Here is a 24301-nt window from a genome sequence, read left to right on the forward strand (position 1 = left end):
AAATTGCCTCGATGTCAACCGGATGACCGGATCGACCACGGACGCGCGCAGTACGTACTGTACATCCGCCGCGTACGTACGCTACCTAATTTTTAGTACATAACATATTCTGTGCATTTTGACTGTCAACGTCAAGGCCTAGGCTAGATTTCGGCCCGAGTTTTGGGAATGTCATCTTCAAAATAAAGTTCTATTTCACTATTTGTTGCAGGATCAGCTTTGTTCTTCAGTTGCCACAAACATGGATGTTCCATTAATGGGAGAATTGCTGCCAGACGGATATCATCGATTTGAACTGAATAAAACGTCATGGGAAGTACCCATCCGCTATCAGAAATTGTCGGCTGTAGGCGCGGGGGCCTATGGATCAGTGTGGTGAGTATGCATGGAGCCGTTTATTTCCGACACTATTGCACTACGACCGGATTTGTCCGAGAAGCCTGCCGGGGCCGGCTAGGCTGCGGCGGGGGGAGGGGGGGGGGGCATCTGGTGATAACGGTACCGTGATAACCCAGTACCTACCATCTACGAGCCACAGTCTAGTAGGGGAGTGGCTGCTTAATATCAGGCGCGGATCCAGGATTTCTTTAGATGGGGGGCACACCTTTAGAGCATTTGCGCCGAGGACTAATGTAGCGAGCGTGAAGCCCTTACGGCGTGGGGTCTGCCCTGGGGCCCGCTTAAGGGCCCCGGGAAATTTTGGGTTCTAGATGCTCTGTGGTGCAATCTGAGGCGATTCCTGGCCCCTTTCCCCCTGAATTATTTGTGCAAAAGTTGATAATTTTGTAAGGATTTTAACAAAATATATACTCTTATTTTTACAAATTTTAAGCTACCATGTATTTTTTTTTCATAATTTCTTGCATTGTATGTAGAAAAAAAAGGACTTGTATTGACTTAGAGTGTAAACTGTTGCAACGGGCGATGCGCTGGGGCATTTGCTCCAAGGACTAATGCGAACACGGAGCAGTGTCTTACGGCGTGTGGTTCGGGGCCCACTGAAGGGCCCCGGGAAATTTTTGATTCTATAGATGATCTGTGGTGCAAACTGAGGCGATTCCTGGCCCCATTTCAGCAAAATGTTGTGAAGATTATTAGGATTTTTTTTTCATTATCGCCGTCATCGCTTCGGTTTGCGGTAACACCATGTGTTTTTTTTTTAATTTTTTGTTCATTGGTTTGAAATTGTAATACAAGCCCAGTTAAGTTTCTTCTGTTCTTCACTTGATAACCAAGTATTTTCGACTGCATAATCAATTTCTTGCATTTTATTTTTGAAAAGGAATTTGGATAGGCTTAGTTTGTAAACTTTTTTAAGGATGCGTCGGGAGATCTGCCCCGAGGACTAATGATGCGGAGCGCGAATGTCTTTCGGCGTGGGGTCCGGGGCCCGCTTAAGGGCCCTGGGATTTTTTTTTGATAATTAGATGCTCTGTGGTGCAATCTGAGGTGATATCTGGCCCCTCTTTCCCCGAGTTATTTGAGCAAAATGTTTTAAGTTAAATAAGGATTTTTTTCATTGGTTTAATATATACTCTTGCTTTAACAAGCCTTTTAAGTTTGTCTGTTTTTCACTTGATAACCATTTTCGTCTGCATAATTGTTTTCGCGCATTTTATTTTTGAAACGGAATTGTATAGACTTAGTTTGTAAACTTTTGCAAGGATGCTTTTTAATGATTTGTATCAAGTATAAATTTTCAGTTTATCAATAAGATAAGATTTTCTACGGAAATTTTCTACGGAAACGGACATGTTTTGGACTCCTTGAAAGTGCGTGGAAGAAATGCTGACAAATTGTTATACGAAAACACACCCCTTGACCAATAGTGTGGTCCAAAGAGCAGCGTTCAACGTGTATGTTGCGCTCATCGCGCTAAACACAGCACATCGGCTGTCACATGTGCGTGTTTTTCGTACCGGTACGTACGCTCATATCATGGAGCTATGAATCGCATTTCTGAATATAGTGCCAATCACAGTGACTGTCGGTGAATACTAGGCCCTAGTACTAGGCCTAGGCCTAGTTCTTTTATTTTGTTATTTTTTTTAAAAGGCGTAGGGCGCCTAGTTTTAGGATAGACAACATGATCAGACAGTAGTCCGAGTACTCTACGAATCTCCTTTTTTAACATTCGGACATGGTCGGACGATTAGTAGTAGGCCCGACAACCAATTTTCATCAATGGTAAAACTTGGGTCTTGAAACAGCTAGCTACAGTTGGATAGATCTTTGAGTGCTTTTCAAAAATGTATAACTTTAAGCCTATATAGGCCTATATAATTTCAATTATAAAAAGCCAAATATTGACAAAATAGGCCTAGTAGATTTTTGTGAAAAGTAATTAATTACGTCTTTTGTGACAAGGGCCTACATATTCCAAATTATAGCAATTTGAAGGTTTTAAAGTACCTTTGTACAATCTATGAAGGATGTAACCCCACTTGTGTAGCCTCAGTATTGCTGCGCTGTACGTTCGGCCACACGCCTGGTTTTCCAACCTACTGAGGAGTTTAGTCCAAAGCCTAGCGCACCTTTTTTTGGCTTTTTTTTTACATACCACTGCATACGATTGTATTCTATGATGCCTTATCTTTTGCCCTTCGGGTAGATAAGGTAATCTTTCTTCAAATTTTTAGAGAAATTTTCTGGAGTCCTCATCTGCAAGTTTCGGACTAAACTCCTCAGTAGATTGGGAAACCAGACGTGTGGCCTAACGTACAGCGCAGCAATGCAGAGGCCACACAAGTGGGGCTATGAAGGATGAACAGGCAATTTTGAGAGTAAAACACCGACGGAAAATTCCTGATTTTTAAAGATAGCGCGTCAAAATCCCACCGTTGTTCATTTTTGTATAAAAAAGTACATTAAAAACTCACTTTACAGTCATTTTTCTGAAATTAGCCTATGCCATTTTTACTGGACAATAACTTTAAAAATTAGCAAGCTCGCAGGAACGGGGGTGCTGTGGGGGTGCTGCAGCACCCCATACAACTGTACTTTTTGGATTGGGGTGCTGAAATATATATGCTTCAGCACCCCCTACTGCCGGGCAAAAATGTGTTCGAGCCAGCAGTGTTCTACTACGATGAAATTACGCTGTTACGCTATACATTTTGCTTGCTCTAATCTCACTCCTTTTTGTTCGTTTTTAGCGTTGCCGCGGCTAAGCGCGGCGCTTCGAACGTCTAGCACAAACACTGTAAAATATCCAGAGGAGGTTTTTTTTCTAAATCTTCGGGCAGTGCAGAATCGAATTTCTCTCAAACTATCTAAAATCATGACATGTCTATGATATTATGAACTTGCGCAATATTGTAGTGCCAATGGAGTTCCCCCTTGATGGATATGCTTTGACCCAGAAGCAATAACCTTGGCCATGACAATGGTGGCAAAGTTGTTTATGCTTGCCAGGAATTTTTCATTCGATCTTTCAGTAGGGGCAGATGTTTGTACCTTTTCCCTGAAGGTTTTTTTTTCATTTAAAAGTTTCATTGACATTGCTAGCATTCTGTACTCAACATTAACAAATAGCAATTAATAACACACATCCCCAGCCTAATAGGAATGGGACCGGCTTTCATTGAAACTAAATGTAGTCATGCTTTACGCCAATTCCAGTGTACATGTAGTTTCCAGTGTACATGTAGTCAAATGAAAGGCGGTATAGTATAGATAAAGCTCCAGGGATTCCATTTCCTACCTTTAAAATATAATTGCCCCATAAAATTCACAGAGTTTACGCAAAACGCGAGTAAGTTGGAAAACCCTTGTCCGTTTTACCGTCCTTCCGTTACCGACCTCATTAATATTCATAATTCATAAACGGGAGGCATTCATGCCTCCCAAAAGTGTGGGAAATGAAAGTAGCATTTTTAGATTTTAAGGGGGTGTTTTACAATAATTATTGTTACCACAGGCCGTCTGGTTTATAAACCTTTGGTCGCATTATGCAATTTAATAAATATTCATTTTTTTGTCAGCCGTTATCCAATGAGAGAAGACTATTTACCATAGCGCGTACTAATTATCATATTCAGCATACACGGTTGCGTCAAGGCTATCTTCTGCCTCGATTTACTGTACGGCTGTTTGCGGAAGTGAGTGTGGGGCGTACGTACATGCACACAAAGCACACGCAAGGGTCGTTGGGGCTAACTATATATAGTACAACATTGTGTTGCTGCGCGCGCGGTGTGCGGTAGCGGGAACAAGCTCATATGGGAACAACTGATAGCCTTGGTCAAGGCTAAAAATATGGAGGAAGTCCAGTATTTCGGCCACATTTATGGGGCTAGTCGTCAGCCAATGAGATTGTGATTGTCTGCATAGACTTTGGACGCTTCCCTACAAACTGATTCCCTTTAATGCTACATGGAAGTGTATTCACATGAAAGATATGAATTATGATAATGTATACATCGTGTACTGGTACTTGCAGTGTGTAGGACGTTTGAAGTGCTAGTCTAAATTTTGCCAAGTGTGCACTTGACTGCCCAATGATATCAGAGCACAATGGAACAAGGGCCTGCAACAAAAAAAGCTGCATCTTTTCTGTGATCAAACATCACCCCAAAACCCCTTTATTATTATTATTATTAATATTATTAATCACTAGTAGTGAAACCAAAGATTCCTCAAAAGCACCCTAAGCACTGTACATATGTACATGTAGCTCGCAAGCCTGAAGAAACCAGTGGAGAGAAGACTATGAGAAGAAATGACAGTTTTAGAGGTGGGAGGAAAAGCCCAGAAGAATATTCTGGGGAAAACCCACGGAATCAGGCAGGGACTGAACCCAATAGACATTTTGTCCCAGGCGGGATTCGAACCCGGGTCACAGTGGAAGGCGAGGAAAGTACCGCTACGCCAACCTGACTCCCCTAACTTCCCCTAAACCTAACTCCTTTTAATCCTTTATCATGTTAATTCCTATTTACCTTCCTGCTGTTATGTAACATGTGGTGAAAAAAAATAAACATGAAACAAGAATTGTGTGGAAAATCATTGCAAAGAATCAAGGCAGGAAGCACAAGGGATCCATTAAATTAATGAGTGAATTTGACAAAATTTTCGTCCCATTCCACTTAAATATCCACAATATGGAAAGGAAAATACATGTATCAAGTTCATTTTCAAATTCCTCCATTATTCATGTTATTTCTTGAATATGGTCCGTGGAGGGGCGACCACTGCCTGAATCCTGCAAAATCCAGGAAGATTTAGTCAAGCATATGCATGGCTGAGCAAAAGCAACACAAGGTCCGGCCCAAGACCTTGACAAAGTGCATCCTACGAAATCAGTAACGCACTTTTGCCATGTAACCTCAATCCTTCAAATTCCTCCACTTTGACAAAGAGGATTTTGAAGGATTCAGGGCGGTTAGGGTTAATATTTTTTGTGTGCCAGAGAGATTAACGTGCACCTCTGGTGCAGGTCTGCAGGGCAAAACTTAATACTGAGATTTAAATCTCCATAATTCACACTTCACTTCTTGTTCCCCACAGCTCGTCCCTTGACACAAAAAAAGGCAACAGTGTTGCAATCAAGAAGCTCTCCCGGCCATTTCAGTCTGCAATCCATGCCAAGAGGACGTACCGTGAGCTGAGACTACTCCAACATATGGACCATGAGAATGTGAGTACACATTGAATATCCGCTCCGTTCACAAGTACCCCCTCACTGGCAAAGAAAGCACAGTTGGGGGTGACCGACCGACACCATCTTGCCTGACTGCAATTTTGCCGCGACGCGCGGCCGTACCTTGTACCACTGCGTGTACATAGTACAAAACCCCTGGTGTACGTATGTGCAACATACATGTAGTTAAGTAATTAATGTATTTAGCATAAACAGTACTAATCATGCAATATCCTTTAGGCCGAGTACAAAATATAAGTACTGTCTCGTCTGGCCTTTTTGAAAAACTGAAAAAGGTGGGCGTTTGTTTTTTTCCTTTGTTTTCCAAGATGGTGGATTTTGCAAGTTGGCGGATGTCTTCTTCTTCAATTTTTTCTTTTCAGCTATTTTTCTGAAATATAAAATTGTGATCAAAGGAGCCATTACCCTTTCTGCATACCAGTAGCTACCCTACACTTGTGTTGGAAACAAAAAAAAATACAATATGTTGACAATGTACATAAATGTTCATGTACAAAATATATTACAAACCATGTATGAATTAAAAAAATAATAATAGATCAAGAAAAAGGAAACAGCCAGGAAAAAAGGAAGCGGGCGGGGACTGGTTCATTTGTTTACATGGCCTGATGAGGTTTTTTTTTTACTTACTTTTTAAATACACCTCTAATGGATTATGTGTTCGTGCATACATGTACATGTACTTATGAAAATCACAAGGAACTAATACAGTTCAAAGCTAAGCACAGTGAATGCCATCAGTACAATTCACGTCAGAAGTTGGCATTGAACATGTTGAAATATTTCTGCGTTCACAGATGTTCACAACAACTGCTCATTATATAAATTATTCTCACGTAGCTGGTGTGTTTGCATACATGTAGCTTATATGCATGCTGGGGTGAAATGGCATTTACACGTTTTGAGTTTAGTGTAAACACTGTGTGATGGATGAGTGGCACATGACGTTGGTTAGAACTGAAAGCGATCTGATTAAAGGTACACATTCATTCGGAGATCACCAAAATTGAGTGCTTTTGATTGTTGAGTAACCGTATTTTAAAGGTCCAGGTGGGACAAGAAGTTCCTGCATTGTCTTAGACTCATGGAGAGAATGTCAAAAAATGATATTTGTTTACATCTGAACAGCTGCTATATTTTTGCATTATCAGCATTTGAATTATGAGCCAAAGCTGTCGACATCGGACTGGTTAGCTGTATGTATAATGCATACCAAGCATGTAACCATTCATCAATGTAAATCAGGTCTCATAATGAGCAGAGGATGTGTGTTTGAAGCAAAGTTATCGAAAAGAAACGTACATTTCACACTGTACAGGTACTGTACATGTATGTGTGCCATGTACCAGTGGCGTATATATAGCTTTTGATGTCACGGGGTGGCAATCGCACTCGCACATCCGCGCCGAAATGTAGACATGTTTTTTTTCTCCAGACAGTTGGCCTCTGTTAATTAAAAAAGTGGGGGAAGGGGCTGGTACCCATCTTCACAATGGGGGCACTCTTCGAAACTTACCATTATTACATGTTGGAAAATGCCGATTTTCACGGTGCATTGTAATGGTTTTGGAGCTTGGTTTTCTTTTTTTGGTTCATGACATGTGACAGACCTCTCTAATCATTTATGGAAATACATGTAGTTACCAACAAAATTTCTTTCAAAAAAATCCCCAGGGAGGGAGGCAAAGTTCCCCCTGTCCTCCCCCCCTCCCCTCCCCCTCCCCCTCGCCACTGCCATGTACCAAGTTTAACACTCCGGCGATACAACTTTACGGCAAAAATGTATTATGATGCAAGATTTATTTCTAGGCTGAGAAAAAAAAATGAGTGACATGTCATCACTAAAACTATAACGAACACTGTAACAGTAAAATTACACTTACATGTAATCCTATGAAGTCCCTAGAGTACAACATGTAAAGCTTCGACTCTCATACGCCCACAGATTATCAGCTTACTGGATGTCTTTGGCCGTGGGGACACGATGGAGACATTTCGTGATGTGTACATGGTAACGCATCTCATGGGAGCCGATCTCAACGGTATTACTAAGTCGCAGCGACTCACCGATGAACACGTCCAGTTTCTTGTCTATCAGATCCTGCGGGGACTCAAGGTAGGTACATGCAAATTAGTGGCGGGAGAAATCAGAGATTTTTAACTCTGGTTATCCTAATTATTTTTTTCAAACCGAATAGCGGTTATCCAATTTCACCAGAAGTTTCCATTCAGCTCACACTCATGCCAAAAATAGTGACGAGTGAGATGCCACATACAAAGCACTTCAGAGCTGTATAATGGTGGAGTCCTGTGACTTCGTGGTTAAGGGCACTGGATTCGTGGTCTGTGGGTAAAGCTGCGGGTTGTGGGTTCGAGTCCAGCCGGGGTCATGGTGCGTGTGCCCTTGGGCAAGGCACTTTGTCACTCATTGCTTCTCTCCACCCAGGAGTAAATGGGTACCTGTGAGGGCAGAGATGGTTATTGTGATTGAATAAGCTTGCTTGCGCCTAACAGGCAGCATCCAGCTGTATACTCCCCAGGGAGCTGAGATGGTATTTGGAATGTTTAATTGGCCCAATGATCAGGGGTAATAATAATACTGTAAGCGCTGTGCTTTAGTTTACTAATAAGAGCGTTCTTAAATGCCGATTATTATTATTATTATTATTATTATTATTATGGTGACAAAAATTGGTGGGAACCCTCTGACCAGTTGAATGGGCCGGCTATTCGTGAACCAAGAAGACCACTAGCAAGTGAATGCAGTTACAATCAGAGACCATGGAGCAAATTGGGAGATGTTCCAATTGTTTTCTTTAGCCTGTGTCACAAAAATAAGAAGGCTTATTTTTTTAAGGTTAGTCTCAAATATCCAATTTTCAAAATCAGAACCAAATAGTGGAATTCAAAACAAATTTTAAAAAATCCAGGTATTAATCCCACCACTAAACCAGGTATTAATCCCACCACTAATGCAGATCATGAGCAGTGAGCAACTTTGTTTTAAAAAAAACCAGGTGTTCAAAAAAATAGTTTATGTAGCAAAGAAACACAGTGTTTGTTATGTCTACTTTGTTATTTGACTGATTGGTTTCGTTTTGTTTTGTAGTATATCCACTCAGTGGGCGTGATCCATCGAGATTTGAAGCCCAGCAATTTGGCAGTCAATGAAGACTGTGAACTCAGGGTAAGTTATGACTTTTCCTGTTTGCTGTCTATAAAGTATAATGACTCAAAATAATGTTCGTGTTTGCTTTTCTACTCAATTGCTTAAAGGGAATGTACATCATCTGATCATTGGCTTTTGCTGTAATTTTCTGAAATGGACTATTTGAGGGGTTAGTATAATAGATCAAATATTGTTACACTGACATGTTTGAAGTTTTGTGTTCGAAAATGCTGGAAAAACCAAGAAAAACAAAAATTCTCAAGTAGTCTGGTTCCCTGACCCCAGTGAAGATAAAATGGATCAATTTATAGATGCCGGAAAAATTGTAAGGTAAGGGAACCAGTCTAGCTGGCCTGCACCCGTTCATGAACATGTTACCAAACAACATTTTGACTGAAAAAAATTGTAAATTTGGAGCAGTAGTTGAAAAATAGTTAGGTTTTTCCAACGGTGGTCGGGTCGGCCAACCGGCGTTAGAAATAAATACAAAAGTACCATCTTCTTGAAAATGACTTCACACCAGGTGCCATAATTTTACAGGATGCTTCAGACTGTCATTTACCAACATCCTAGTAAGGTATTTCGTAAAAACTTGGAAGTTTTATTTTTCGATGTTTGCAAATGTTGAATTTTCCTTTAAGTAGTTCCCCAGGACTACCCTGCTAAACCCAACAGAGTCTGACATACAAGTGTCCTGCTCAATCCCACACAGTCCCACACAACCCAAGTTGTTGGGTACCTGAAACTATCAAGTGACTGGCATGCTCGATCCAACAGAATCCAACTGTGCCTTGTTTTTCTGTTGTATGGTATTGTCCAGATTCTTGACTTTGGACTGGCGCGTCAAGCTGACGACGAGATGACAGGATACGTAGCCACGCGATGGTACCGCGCACCAGAGATCATGCTGAACTGGATGCACTATACCAACACAGTGGACATCTGGTCCGTGGGCTGCATCATGGCAGAACTACTGACTGGGACTACACTCTTTCCTGGAACTGATCGTATCCTTTGCTTGCTTGTGATTGGTGTCTTTATATGTCATATACAAGGCTCAGTGTGCTCCAACCTGTAAAAAATAACCTGGTGCCCTGCCAAGCTTTCAAAGGCACCTGCCAAGCTTTCAGAGGTACCTGCCAAGCTTTCAGAGGCACCTGCCAAGCTTTCAGAGGCACCTGCCAAACTTTCAGAGGTACCTGCCAAGCTTTCAGAGGTACCTGCCAAGCTTTCAGAGGCACCTGCCAAGCTTTCAGAGGTACCTGCCAAGCTTTCAGAGGCACCTGCCAAGCTTTCAGAGGCACCTGCCAAGCTTTTAGAGGCACCAGCCAAGCTTTCAGAGGCACCAGCCAAGCTTTCAGAGGCAACTGCCAAGCTTTCAGAGGTACCTGCCAAGCTTTTAGAGGCACCTGCCAAGCTTTCAGAGGCAACTGCCAAGCTTTCAGAGGTACCTGCCAAGCTTTTAGAGGCACCTGCCAAGCTTTCAGAGGCAACTGCCAAGCTTTCAGAGGTACCTGCCAAGCTTTCAGAGGTACCTGCCAAGTTTTCAGAGGTACCTGCCAAGCTTTCAGAGGTACCTGCCAAGCTTTCAGAGGCACCTGCCAAGCTTTCAGAGGCACCTGCCAAGCTTTCAGAGGCACCAGCCAAGCTTTCAGAGGCACCTGCCAAGCTTTCAGAGGCAACTGCCAAGCTTTCAGAGGCACCTGCCAAGCTTTCACAGGCACCTGTCAAACTTCAAAAGCTGCCGCCAAGCTTAAAAAGTTGCCAGCCATGCTTAAAAAAAAAAGGAAAAAATAATAAAAAATACAAACAAGTGCCACTACCCTTACCCTCCAGGGTATATTTTGGCCAGAAACTCTGCCAAAAGCAGTAACAGGCAACACTTGTCAAACTGACAAGCCTGCCCATTGTAGCAATCAATCGGGTCAAAAGTCTCAAGGCCAAACTGACTCAGAGTCCCTGGTCACTGATGTGTTTAAAAAAAGATGATGCTGAGCCAGTATTGTACTTAATTGCTGGTGTTACTGTGTTAGAAATGGCCTAAAAGCTGTTATCCGTACATAGATTACATGTTCATATGCAAATAGCGCCTCCTAGCATAAAGAAATGTACTGATGAACACAAACAAAAAAAAGAAATGTACAAACTGTGACTGATGATGTCACAGTTTGTTTACGTGTGTACTTTTCTATTGGGCTACGAAATCGTCGTTCCACACCAGGTTCCCATAGACAAGCACACGTGTAAACAATGTGTGACGTCATCAGTACAGAGGCTTATTGCTTTCATTCATGATTTACCCGAAAGTCACTGACCCGGGCTTGATTTCATGAAGCTGCTAAACATACAGTATTGCTTAAGCAAGTTTATATGCTGCGGACCAACCATATGCAATATGCATCGCATTGCATTTGGGCTGGTAACTGTTTTTTTTTTCTAAGCAAATATTTTTTGTACTTAACAACTCATTGAAATTTGCACACACAAAAATGAGGCAGAGCAAGTTTAGCTTCTGTAAACGCTATTACAAAAAAAAGAACTAATGCAGTCATTTCACACACAAAAACTTCAATTTTGTTTGGAAATATGTTATGGCTTAACGACTGTTCACAGATATTGATCAACTGAATCGCATCATGAACTTAACTGGTACACCGGACGATGAACTCATAGCGAAAATCATGAGCGAAGATGTAAGTTGCCGTTTGTTAACAATCTTTGGCTTTTAAAGATATAGTCCATCATTTGTAATTAGTGCATTTTGTTCGTTTGAAGCAACAAAAGTGTTCAAAATCAAATGAAGGATACTGAACAACTTACTTGATGAAGTTTCAGCTCAGCTTCAGCTTCATATTCCGAGAAAAACAGCATTCTAGGATCTCAATTTAAAATCAAAAGTTCCTAAATCATGTTTCGAATTGTTTTGAATTGCAGCTTTAAGCGACGTAGCGCACTGATCCGACGAATTATAACAACCACGCGCGCATGTGCGTCGTTCCAATACTTGTGCGCGCTGCGCTGAATAACAAAACGAACTACTAATTTAAATTTTCCTACGGTGCTTCTTAAGAAGCACCGTTGGAAATGCCTTCTTTCGTTGATTTCTTCAAAATGAGAGCTTGCCAGAAAGGATAATTTCACAGGGAGTTTAGTTCCCTCACTATCTTTCAACCAGTATGTTTTTCAACAATAATTACGCCGGTTACTTTTTTGGATAGCTGCAAATGATGGACTCGGGCTTTAATGGGATGTACACGTACATTGAAGCTCACAGCGTTCATCCAGGGAAAAGTTCTATCAACAAATTTTCTTGAAAAACGCTTTAACTTTACACATTGGAATTTGTCAATTAAAGTTTGAACATTTTACATTGTATATATTTTTGTTGACATCTCTAGGATCACAAATTTGGAAAAAAAAAAGAAAAAAAAATTGAAAGAAATCACCCTCATATCATCTTTGGTAATATGTTCATTTCAAGTTCTGCACAGAAACTTTTGGTTTTTAACAGAACACAACATACAATTGGTGATTGTAAGTTGGATATTAAACATGTACATGTAAATGCTAAGTATGGTTTGTGAAATTGCCCGCAACTCTAGGCCAAGAATTTCGTCCGATCGCAGCCCTACAAACCCAAGAAGGATTTCGACACGTTCTTCATTGGGGCCAACAGATCCGCCGTTGATCTGCTCGAGAAGATGCTTAAGTTGGATGTGGATGAACGCATCACGGCAGAGGAAGCGCTGCGACACCCTTACGTTGCCAAGTACCACGACGAGAGTGACGAACCCACGGGCCAGGTCTTCGACGATTCCTTCGAGCCGCAAGAGTTCACAGTGCAACAGTGGAAAGGTCAGTGTCTAGATTGTTAATTATTCATGAGGCTTTCTGTTTACATATTCATTAGGAAGCCTGCATAATATAATATAAAGGTAAGGTTTCTGTTGCATATTCATGAGTTTTAAAGGGTCCAAAAATAAGATAAATTTTTACTGAGGAACATATTTTGTGCAACTTTACTCCTCTTACATGTATGAAAACTATTTGACATCCCTTTTTTGGGGTTAAATTTATTAAGAAATGCAGTTCTTTAACCCTAACTCCCTAGCATGATTGACTAGGAACCACACCCATCCTGGCAAATTCCAACACCATATGGGAAACTGCACACATATTTCTGACTTTGTTTCTGGAGGTGTGCCAACCCAATGTAAAAGACGCCTTTTCAAGAATTGAATTACGTGTAAAAAAAATTACATTGCATGGGCCCTTTAATCTTCGATTTTGCCCTCAACCCAATAAATCGTACTCAATATTCACAAGGCTACTTGTTTACATATTCACAAGGTTTTCGTTACATATTCATTAGTTTCACTATTCAGTTCTGCCCTTTACCAGATGCCTCATACAATATATTGATATGAGTTTCACATATTCACAAGGTTTTTGTTACATAATTCATTAGTTTTAATATTCAGTTCTGCCCTTTACCAGATGCCTCATACAAAGTAGTAACAAGATTTTACATATTCACAAGGTTTTTGTCACATAATTCATTAGTTTAATATTCAGTTCTGCCCTTTACCAGATGTCTCATATAATATATTCATAACATTTCTAGTTTGCTATGGAGCTTTCTGCGCAGATGGACATGGCAACAATCCGGATCTCGATTATTCTTTTTGTGAGACTAATCCCTCTCACTAGTAAACATTATCACATCACTCCTGTATTAGCAGATCTCCACTGGCTTCCAGTATCATACAGAATCAAATACAAACTTGGCCTATTCGTGTACAAAATCCTCCACAACAATGCCCCAGAGTATCTCATCGACCTCATCTACCCGTACTCAACAGCACGCACTGGACTCCGCTCCAGTGAGCTCATGATGCTTCATGAGCCCAGGACCTCCACTCTTTGGGGTGGCAGATCCTTCACTGCAGCGTCAGCCCGAGTGTGGAACCAAACATAAAATCTCACATGTACACACAAGCTTACTCTCACAACACATAATCCTAACTTGACTTCCTCCTCAAGTGCCATGAGCGCCTTTTTAGGCGGATACCGGCACTTTACAAATGTTCTTTATTATTTTATTAGTAATATTATTCCTTTTCTCATTCTCCCACCAGGGCTAATATTTGAGTTGATCCAGACCCATCAGCAACAATGAGAAAGCAGTTCCTCAGACTCTTAACGGAGAAACTCTGTGAATAGTGGCAACATCTCTTGTACATGTACTCCAAGCCAACCTCCAACCTTTTTTGTTTGTTTTCAGACTTTTTGTTTTGGAGCCGAGTAAACTTGTTGGATTGCTAGTCAGTTGTGTTTGGAAAATATCTCATGCTCTAGCAAGCTGAAAAGCCTCATATATGAAAGTCCATCTTGGTCACTGTTGCAGTCGAGTTTTTTTTTTGACGATTCCTCAAGTTTACTGAAATATAATGTGGTAGTGTAGGAAGCAAACCCTAACGACCCAGGCTGTGCTCACTGAGTATTTTGAATGAGTGGAACTGTGAGGGTTTGGATGCACTGCTTGCCACAGTCATGGAAGAATTGTCCACTTCTTTTTAAAGCTACGCAGGACTATTTGTAATAACCCGGCAAAGTACCTATCGATTTAGTAACAGAAAGCTTGCTCGAAGTGAAGATAGGACTGATATCAAATACTTTGTGAAATTATTCCACCTGAAATGGTATCATTTGGAAGAAAACTAACATTGAAGGTGGTTTCAAAAAAGGGTGCTTGGGGCACACTTTTTACGTGCGTTAGCAGCTGAATCCAGATACAAGATCCCAGAAATTGTGCAGATGTTTCCACTGTTTTCTCAGAATGTATAGTGTCAACCCAACTTTAACTGGATAATTTTTGTAATAATAATAATCGTAGTGCTTAAATAGTCCTTTCCATCGTATCAACAATCTCAAAGCGCTTTACAATTATTACCCCGTTCATCAGGCCCTGAGACCACGCGGCAGCCGATATCAGCGCTCAATCAGTCCTCGACCCTCACGGCTACCATTTATACTCCTGGGTAGATAGAGGCAATTGTAGTTTAGTGTCTTACATTTGTACCCAAGGGCACAAACACCATGTTCCTGGCAGGATTCGAACCCAAGCACCATCGTGCATGAGTCAAACACCGTAACCACTGGACCATGGCTTTCTACATCAACTACACCCCACTGAAGATTTGGAGCAATTTTCTTGCTTCAAACGTTGATCCATTTTTTAATAAACATTCTGCAAGTATTTGGGCATTTTCAGCATACCTTTTTTTCGTCCAGACACTCAGATTTCTACACATCAAAAGCCTTCAGGCTTGTCTTTTTTTCAGGCTTCATTTCTACACTACCACAATAGTTTTTTTCAGTGCACTTGTTGGACTCAGAAAATGACTCGACTTCAACTCTGGTCCTTGTATGTTTTTATAGGCATATTAATTAGATTATTGTGATCTTTTGTGAGATCATATCTGAATATTGGGATATCCGTGGCCTATATTGTACTTCACGGTATGCTAAGTTTTTTTCCTCTCATGATATATATATTTTTAGTGAGAAGTGACAGTTATACTTAAGCTGAGACAAACTGTTCGAGAAAAAAAAATATGTCAAGCTTAAGGTGAGAATGTTATAAAAACTGTATATTTACTTTAGATTATAGGTGAAAATTAGTAGTTTTACAGAACTTGCCCCAGGAGTATGCCAGTTCAGTACAACATCACTTTCGTTTTTGGATAAACAATCCGCCATATTGCATATGGCGGATTTATGCATGACATCGCATGTAAATATTACTGTTGCAAGACAGCTTTCTTACATTTAGTAAATTCCTTCATGTATGTTTTGTTTTATTTTCTGAGCTCTAACGGCGTGGGGCCACAGGGCCAGGGGCCCGCTTTAAGGCCCCGGAAAATGTTGGAGTTCTGGATGCACTGTGATGAAATATACTGAAGTATACTGAAACTTATAAAACCCAAAAGGATGTTTTTTTGGTTCAAGTTAAAACAAATCGTTTCACTGGAAGCGGATGAATTTCTGTTCATAAAAATATTCAGATAGTTCTAACGCACCAAACGATGTAGCTCTCGATATATTTGCAGTGTTGTTTGAAATTGGCGTAAAGCATGACTAACTTCAATGAAAGCCCGTCCCACTCCTATTAGGTTGGTGATGTGTGTGAACCTTGCTATTTGTTAATGTTGAGCACAGAATGCTAGCAACGTCAATGAAACTTTTTAATGAAAAGAAAAAGCTTCAGGGGAAAGGTATGAACATTTGTCCCTATTGAAAGATCGAATGAAAAAAATCCTGGCAAGCATAAACAACTTTGCCACCATTGTCATGGCCGAGGTTATTGTTTTTGGGTCAAAGCTTCCATCATGGCGGAATTTCATAGACATGTCATGATTTTAGATACCTTGAGAGAAATATCGATTCTGCACTACCTGAAGGTTTAGAAAATACCTCCTCTTGATATTTTACAGTGTGCTAGACTTTCGAAGCGCCGTGCTTAGCTGCGGCAAAACTAGAAACGAACAAAACGAAGGAGATATTTGTAGAGCAAGCATAATGTATAGCGTAGCGGCGCAATTTCATCGTCGTAGAACACTGCTGGCTGGAACACATTTTTGCCCGGGAGTACAATGTAGGGGGTGCTGAAGCATATTCCAGCACCCCCATTCCCACGGGCTTGATTCTTAGTTTGAATACTGAACTGGCTTAATTGGCAAATTCATCTTTTGTCTGTAGAGTAATCTTGAGTTAACGTACGAGAGAGAAGAATCTCACACCACCTGTACATATGCCAGTGGTTTGGGTATTTTGTGACAATGTACACTGCATGTGTACCCTGCCTTAGAAGGTGGGACAGTGAATATGTGCAAATACTGTCATTGGTTGGTTAAAGCTCAGTAGATGCTTTAATAAAATGAATATTCAGAGTCTTGCATCACATCACATACACGAGGCTCCTCCCAATATTAGCATATATTAATAATAATTACCTGTTGTTGGAAGGAAAGGTTAACCAATTAGCACCAACACTACATTGTATTACTTTTTTTCACTAATGAATCCATAAAACCATAGAGTGATCGTGATGTTTTGAGTGCTACAGGGAGTAATTTGCAGGGCAGTTTTTGGCGGTACAGTAAAGAGCTAAATATTTTACCAGCGTGTTTAGTACAATTTATAACCTTCTTCTGAACTGTACATCAGTGATATTTGTTTTTTGCTACTAAACCAAAAACATTGTTGGACATTTGAGTTTGAGATAGTCCCGGCACATGGTTTAGGGCATAAAACAATGAATTAACAACAAAACAATTTTGTCATTTCCTCAATTTCTTGATGCCAAACTCTGATCTTCAAGTTTCAGAAATTTTGGCTCATTGACAAAGCTGCATTTGGTGACTGTGTATTATCAAAATTTAAAAAAACATACATGTACATGTACATGTATGTATTACCATAAGTCCATGTACAATACTGCGAACTGAGTTCTTTAATTTAAGGTTATGAATATGGTGTGCTTTGAAGATCGCATTGACTAGTTTATCATGGCCGTAATTTGTAACTCAACTGAAGGTTAACAGTTTTGATGTGTGTGTGACCAACTTAAAACTGAGACTATTGTCGGAACTAAATTTGCAGTCCGATTATTTACTTGAAAATTGTCCTTTTTCCCCAAACCCTGATTAATTAACTGCTCACCTCAAAATCACAACCATTTTCTCATACATCCACAAAACACTCCAGCCATATTAATTGTTGTCGTCTTTTCCCCCATCGGGAATGCTTTGTAGTATTGTACATACAATTCAGGAGTAAGCGTCAGGGGTGAGATTTCTCTTGATTTTGTCCTGATTTTAAGATTTTTCTAAAACAAAACCCTTTTGAAATTCGGATTTCCTGAGGATTTACCATGTATACAGGTTTTACAACTTTTTTTGGCATTTTGTACTAAACTAAGCACAAGACTTGTACAAGTGTGGCGTTTGGGTGAGCGTTCTTGCATTGTTAGTTTTTATGCTCCAATATGATTGCGATTCTTTATGATGGTGATGCCATATGATCGCAATAACAAAACTCTCCCCCGAATATATCTTGGATTTTTCATTATCCCCCAATCTCAAACCTGGGATGTTCGTCAATAAATATTTGGTACAGTTGTGTTCTATTGTAATGAATTAATTGAATTGTTTACATGTAAACCTGATTTATTTGTGTAATTGGTCTACTTCTGGAAGTACAGACGCCAGTTTTACATCGTTCTAAGGATAAGAAAGAAAGGATATACAGGTACCCATCTTAATTGTGCTTCTCTATTTCAGGATAGTCCATCATGGATTCTGTGCTACCTTTTTAGAATTCTATCTAATGACAAAAAAAAATCTGGCAATATCTGCTAGGCCAGACTTTGAGTTTGTAAAAATATTAAAATATAAAAGATAAATGGCAAAAAGATTTGATAGATTATTAAACAACTAAATTTATTAAATTTACAACAAAAAAAATATATTCACCACTTTATTTTGTAAATATAATTTTTTTTTCTATTCACCTTACTTAGATTTGACATTTAAAGCAATTCTTGTTCAACGATTTACTCGTGGTTTTTACACCATGCTGCAAGAAGCAAGTAGTGTGGGTCAAAGTAGGGCCACAACTAAAAGCAGAATAATAAACCTTTTGTATTTGCCTACTGCCATAACCCTTCAAATTCCTAACAAAGCCCATGCATTTTTTTGCAAATATGGATCCCCATGAGTGATAATCAGGCATGCAACTCCTCGGATCTGCTGATTTCCCCCTTTTTTGCTTCCCACGTGTGCCATTAAAAATAGAAAAACACTGTTCAAAGTCGTGGAAAGATTTGAATTTCCTCTCTTTTTTTTTTTTTATAGAATTCCCAGTTGCATGCCTGAATAATATGTCATTATTACCCCTGTTCGTCAGGCCAATATGACATTCCTAAGACAGTATTTCATGTGTAATCCCTAAATGTCTCTTCTGTCAAAACGGTTGTTTCGCTTCAAGAGCAATGTGCTTTTGAAAATATATTTTTACTTTTGCCTAGTCTCCGTAACACATTCTACATGTACAGTGATTTTAGTTAACAAGAAAATAAAGTTAAGGTCACTTTATGATTATATTGAAGTTCATTTATTATTATAAAAAAAAGTTGAAAGAATTAATGATGGCCCTGAAATGTTCCGCTTGGGAAAGTATGTAGTATCCAGACGCCACTTCTTTAGTTGAGTACAAAGTCTATGGAGAGTCGAGTGCATTTTCAAAGTATTTTCTAACAAAATTGGAAATGATCTCCAGCAAATGATGTCTCCTCAACATTTTTGCAATGACTTGCCTTCACTGAGATGAGAATTATGATGAAAAAAGTGGCGTCAGGTTGCAACATTCTTTCCGCCGTTTCATTGATTGAAAACCTGAATTTTATTGTGCCTTTTCTAGTATTGAAATCAAGCAATCCAAGGTTCCCCCTGGTACAAGCCATAAGTCTTGCTCTGAAACTGTAAACAAGTTGTTTATGTGTACATTAGAATGGGTCACATGTAGTTGTACAGATTGTGATTGATTGATCATGTAACTTTAGTTATGTAGAAACCTAAAGCACTGTCAAGTTTACTTTTATATAGCATTAATGGGTCATATTGTTGGTCTACTTTAACGTAATACATATATTTGAATAGATCGTTTTTGATTGTCTCAGTTTCCACAAGGCATTCTTCGTTGATTGATTGAAACTGAAAAAAAACACCATTTATGTTGCCTTATTTTAATATTTTTCACATTGCTTAAAAAAAAAAAAAAATGACCCTGTTTTTGCATCTTTAACCCCTTGACGCCGGTATTGTTCGACCATGGACAGTGGCACATTGGTTGGAATGTGTACAAGCAGGCATTCGGCCGTTGGCTATTAATGGATGCGGCTATGCAGCAGGAATGCGGCTATAGCAGTCCCTGGTTTATCAGCTTTTATCAAGCAGTGTCTAGAGCTATCAGCCAAGGGCAAGTTCGCGCAAGAACTATTGTTGACCATTGGTTAACCATAGTTTGACTAAAGTTAGCCCGAACTCTGTCTAGTCGACGGTGGTTGACTACGCTAGTCGACTATGTGGAACCAGCCTACTGGGGGCTGGTTGCATCGCTGGTAACCAACAGCCGCGCATTCATAACGTACAGCAGGGAGCCAGGGTCCAGAAGTTTTGCGATGACATTTTGACCAGCATTTCACTAGAGACGTTCGCACGTTGCTATTAGTGCGCAGGCGTATTGGGTACGTCACAAATCAACCACTAGTCGACTAATGGTCCTTGCCTGAACTTGGCCCATTGTTAAGGGGTTAAGTGTAATGACAACTGTCAAGAGATGCAACTACATGTAGCTTTCGTGAAATAATTGGCAGAATTGGGATGTAGAAACTATGCATTGGTTGTAGTGTAGAAATTGATAATGCTTTAAAGAAACTGATTTGTTCTGATGTGAATAATAATAATAATAATCATGGCCATTATTTGTGGAATATTTTTGCTTAATAATCGAATAAAAACTTTAGTAAGGGAGAGTGACTCTGTTTTGTGTATTGCAGTCGTTTTTAATATTAAATAACAAAATGTTACTGTGAATACAAAAGAGTAGATAAAATAGTTTTACACTTTGGTCATTCCAACTCTCTAAAAAAAATAACGACGTGTAGATGTAGCTTCCACAAAGGCATTCCTTTGTTATTGTTCATCCACTGTACGTCTAGTGAAAATAGATGAAAGGTACATTTTAACAAAGACAAAAGTATGAAAGACGAACTTGTTTCAATCCTGTTCACTTTAAAAGGTCCACTCAACGTTTTACAGCACACACAATTTTTGGGAAGAAATGTGGGTTGTTTTTTTTTCAAAACCAATATCTCATCCAGACTTCTGAGATCTACCCCCAATAAACTGTTCATTTTTAATCATTTTAACAATACTACAATAAGTGTATGGTAAACGAGTTATTCCATAAATTTGGGGTCTAAAAGTGGGCCTTTTTGGTGTCCCTGTTACATTAGACTTATGTAAGTTGCAATGTAAGTTTCATAAAAATTGAAAAAGGTATTTTGCTTCACATAATCATTCTTAGACATAGAAGGCATTAACCCTAACCCCCTAGGCCCTCTGGCTAGGATGCAACCTCAATCCTGCAAAATCCTCCAATTGTCACTAAGAAAACATTGGATTCAGCCTCAATCCTCCAAAATCATCCGTTATTTCTTGAATTTAGTCTGCGGAGGGTGACCACTGCCTCAATCCTCCAAAATCCTCTGCCAATTACTGCTATGGTTTGAGGCAGTGCGAATAGCATTTAGAAGCGGCACGGATGAAACACGAGAAAAACACAGGGCTGATCAAGCATGGCTGAACATAAACCAATGCAGGATATGGCCTACTGGCTTGACGTAATGCATCCTCCACAAAAAGGCGATACAACCTTACCATTCATCCTCAATCCTCTAAAATCATCCAAAACAGGCAGTAGGATCTTGGAGGATTGAGGAGGTCAAGGTTAAAGAAGGGGTCCTGAATTTACAAAATCTTATATCAGATTTAATGGGGATACACCAAAAATTGGACCCCGCATTTACGGAATGACCCACTTTCAAAGAGTCTTCAATGAATCATGTTGAACTTGAACCCATTTCATGCTCCATGATTAAGAATATGGGGGCAATAGTGAAGTTTAGGATGCTGCAATGTATCTGTTATTTTCTGTTTTTGTCGACCAAAAATGACGTCTCCAACCTCGAGCAATCTTCTTGCAACTCAATAACCCTACTTTTTTAGGATTTTCACAAGTACATGTATTGACAGAAATAAGACTATTTTTCAGTTGGGGCCACACGGATCAATGCACTTTTGTGCATTCGCTGTGCATTTTGTGCTTTGAGCATTTTGCACAAAGGGGGGGGGGGGTGATTATCGACAACTTTATTTAGGCCATCAGCCTCGGTCCAAAATTTTGAGGGGAATAATCATCATAGCGATTTTGGCAAGGTATACACCTCCAGAATTGGAAAATATGTGATAGCATTGCAACGATGGCAGATTTTTGGGCGTTATCACCCTTTTTTTTTCAAAATGGCCATCAAAATGCTTGTTACCACTCTAGGGGCGGTATACCTTGCGCATGCGCACTATAATCATTTATGCCGCGATTTGATACTGACCAAACCCCCAGGCTGATGGCCTAATTAGTCTGTTGTGTCTTGTCAGCATGATTTTACTCCATTATTTCTTTTAAAAAAATCAAACCCTGCCCTTTTTCAGTGACATATAATTATTGTTTTTCAATATCGCCATATCTTTAGGAGAGTCCAATACTGAAAATGTATTTTCAGTTTCTCATAGAAACAGGATTCTAAAATACTTTATCGGCCATCAAGTGTGAGGCGTTCTGGAAAAAATGAGACAGAACTGGGCAGAGGTTGAAATGAGGGTTTGCTGGTATTGGTAAAGACAATAAAATTCTCCCTGCAATACTGTTTGCTGCACTTTAATCGGACATTCCCTTAACAAGTTATGGCTGTTTATAGTTTGCATTTATCGACATGTCAATAAAGTAAAAATACTGAGAAAAAGGCCTTTAAACGTTTCGGTTTTGTATTTGTGGAAATGAAAGATGCCAATGTGTAGTAGACACATCACAGATTACCAATATCAATAAATCTGAAAATCGAGGGAAAAACAACCCATTCGTTTTTTTGCATTATTTCAACTATCGCCTGTGCCCCGTTCCGTCTCAAAATGCCAAAACGCCTAACATTTATAGGAGGTTTCGGGAAAGCTCTGGACTACAACAATATCCATACAATTGTGGAGTGTGATGGCCTAGCGGTTAAGAACACCGGACTCACGTTCTGGTGTTTCAGAGGCAACAGTGACGTGGGTTCGAGCCCGCCGGGTGGACACTTGTGCTCTTAAGCAAGGCACTTAACCATTATTGCTTCGTCCTTCGGATGGGACGTTAAGCCGTAGGTCCCGTGTGTTGTATAAATGCACGTAAAAGAACCCAGTAAACACTTATCGCTAAGAGAAGGGGTTTGCCCCGGTGTTTCTGGCCTCCTGTATAAACTCCAACGTGTAGTATTTAGGAGAAAAACCAACCAAGAACCAAGTATGTAGAGCCATTAATTGTGTACAAGCTGCTAGATGGAAGCACAAGTTCGAAGCATATTCCTGAGGACTGTTGGCGTTTCTTTGTAGAGGGCGCATCACAACTTTTGCTTGTACTTGCGTACGAACTGGGCAACGTCAAACTTGCGCTTGCAGCCGTTGTAGTTCATGTAGCGGATCTTGCCAAAGACGGGCCTCTCTGCCCAGCCCTGGTCATGAATGCCGCAAATGGACCACATGCAACCTGTCCACCAACAAAAAAGACAATCAACAAAATTTGTCAGGTTAAAGGGAAGACACAACATTTGCAAACATCACAAAACGAAATGATCAAATAGGGAATGACAGTGTAAAACATCTTGTAAAATTGTGACTCCTGGTGTGCTGTCATTTTCATGAAAAATGGTATTTTTCCAACGCTGATCGCCTGACCAGCGTTGGAGAAAACTGGCTTTTTTTCAAAAACTGCTCCTAATTTTCCATAATTAGTTATTCCGCGTTTTCTTTGCAATTGTTTACACACCTGTGAAGGGGTACAAGCCTGCTAGACTGATTGTCATGATTGCTCCGTTTCATCTAAAGTGGGTCAGGGAACCAGACTACAAGAATACGATTGGTTTTCATGGTTTTTCCAAGCATCTACAAGCCCCAAACGTGAAACAAGTCATGTCAACATTATTTGCTATAACTTAATCCTCCAAATCCATCTATTTCCAAAAGTTGCAGCAAAAGCAAATGTTGTACATTCCCTTTAACAAAATGATACTTATACTTTTTAAAGGGAATATAAAACATTTGCTTTTGCTGTAATTTTAAGAAATGGATGGATTTTGGGGGTTGGTATTTTATAGCCAATATGATTACACTGACATGTTTGAAGTTTTGTGTTCGTAGATGCTGGAAAAATCCAGAAAAACAATAATGTTCCTGTAGTCTGGTTCTTGACCGCACTTAAGATGAAACGGAGCAATTTATAGACATTGGGGAATTGTAAGGTTAGGGAACCAGTGTAGCTGGCTTGTACCGGTTCGTAGGTAAGTAATGGATTGCAAACAAAATGCGAACTAAGTATGATAAATTGGGGCAGTATTTGAGAAAAAAAAAAAAGTTTTTCCAATGCACGTCGGCCAACCAGAGTTGGAAATTGATACAAAAATACCACTTTTCTTGAAAATGAAAGCACACCAGGTGCCAAGATTTTGCAGGATGCTTCACTAACGGTCCAGTAAGGTATTTCGTGATAATTTGCTACTTTCGTTTGAGAGTGTTGCATATTCCCTTTTAAGTCCA

General features: G+C 39.9%; 2 protein-coding genes across 6 annotated transcripts in view; one reads left to right on the top strand and one right to left on the bottom strand.

The window, feature by feature from the left end:
- The first annotated feature begins 46 nt into the window (after nt 1-46).
- On the top strand, nt 47-14440 carry LOC119722999 (mitogen-activated protein kinase 14-like). Its single transcript, XM_038193449.1, has 8 exons — nt 47-375; nt 5509-5638; nt 7608-7778; nt 8772-8849; nt 9652-9838; nt 11445-11524; nt 12434-12686; nt 13970-14440. The coding sequence occupies exons 1-8, from the start codon at nt 242-244 to the stop codon at nt 14008-14010; spliced, it is 1074 nt and encodes a 357-aa protein (XP_038049377.1). The 5' UTR covers nt 47-241; the 3' UTR covers nt 14011-14440.
- An 8558-nt stretch (nt 14441-22998) lies between these two features.
- Nucleotides 22999-24301, bottom strand: part of LOC119723000 (deoxyribodipyrimidine photo-lyase-like) — a 39844-nt gene continuing 38541 nt past the window's right edge. For 3 of the 5 annotated variants that reach the window (XM_038193450.1, XM_038193452.1, XM_038193454.1), the window contains exon 11: nt 23000-23255. In XM_038193450.1, coding sequence (XP_038049378.1) covers nt 23110-23255 — 146 coding nt within the window. In that variant the 3' untranslated portion in view covers nt 23000-23109. Of the gene's footprint in view, nt 23256-24301 lie in introns of all 5 variants that reach the window. The other 2 variants (XM_038193455.1, XM_038193453.1) reach the window with 2 other exon arrangements.

The sequence above is a fragment of the Patiria miniata genome, unplaced genomic scaffold (assembly GCF_015706575.1).
Source record: "Patiria miniata isolate m_02_andy unplaced genomic scaffold, ASM1570657v1 HiC_scaffold_16, whole genome shotgun sequence".
In the NCBI taxonomy this organism is placed as follows: Eukaryota; Metazoa; Echinodermata; class Asteroidea; order Valvatida; family Asterinidae; genus Patiria; species Patiria miniata.

Coding starts and splice junctions, on each gene's coding strand:
- LOC119722999 (XM_038193449.1), top strand. CDS start 242: ATGGATGTTCCATTAATGGGAGAATTGCTGCCAGACGGATATCATCGA. Junction 7,779..8,771: donor AGATCCTGCGGGGACTCAAG/GTAGGTACATGC, acceptor TTTGTTTTGTAG/TATATCCACTCAGTGGGCGT. Junction 12,687..13,969: donor CACAGTGCAACAGTGGAAAG/GTCAGTGTCTAG, acceptor TTCTCCCACCAG/GGCTAATATTTGAGTTGATC.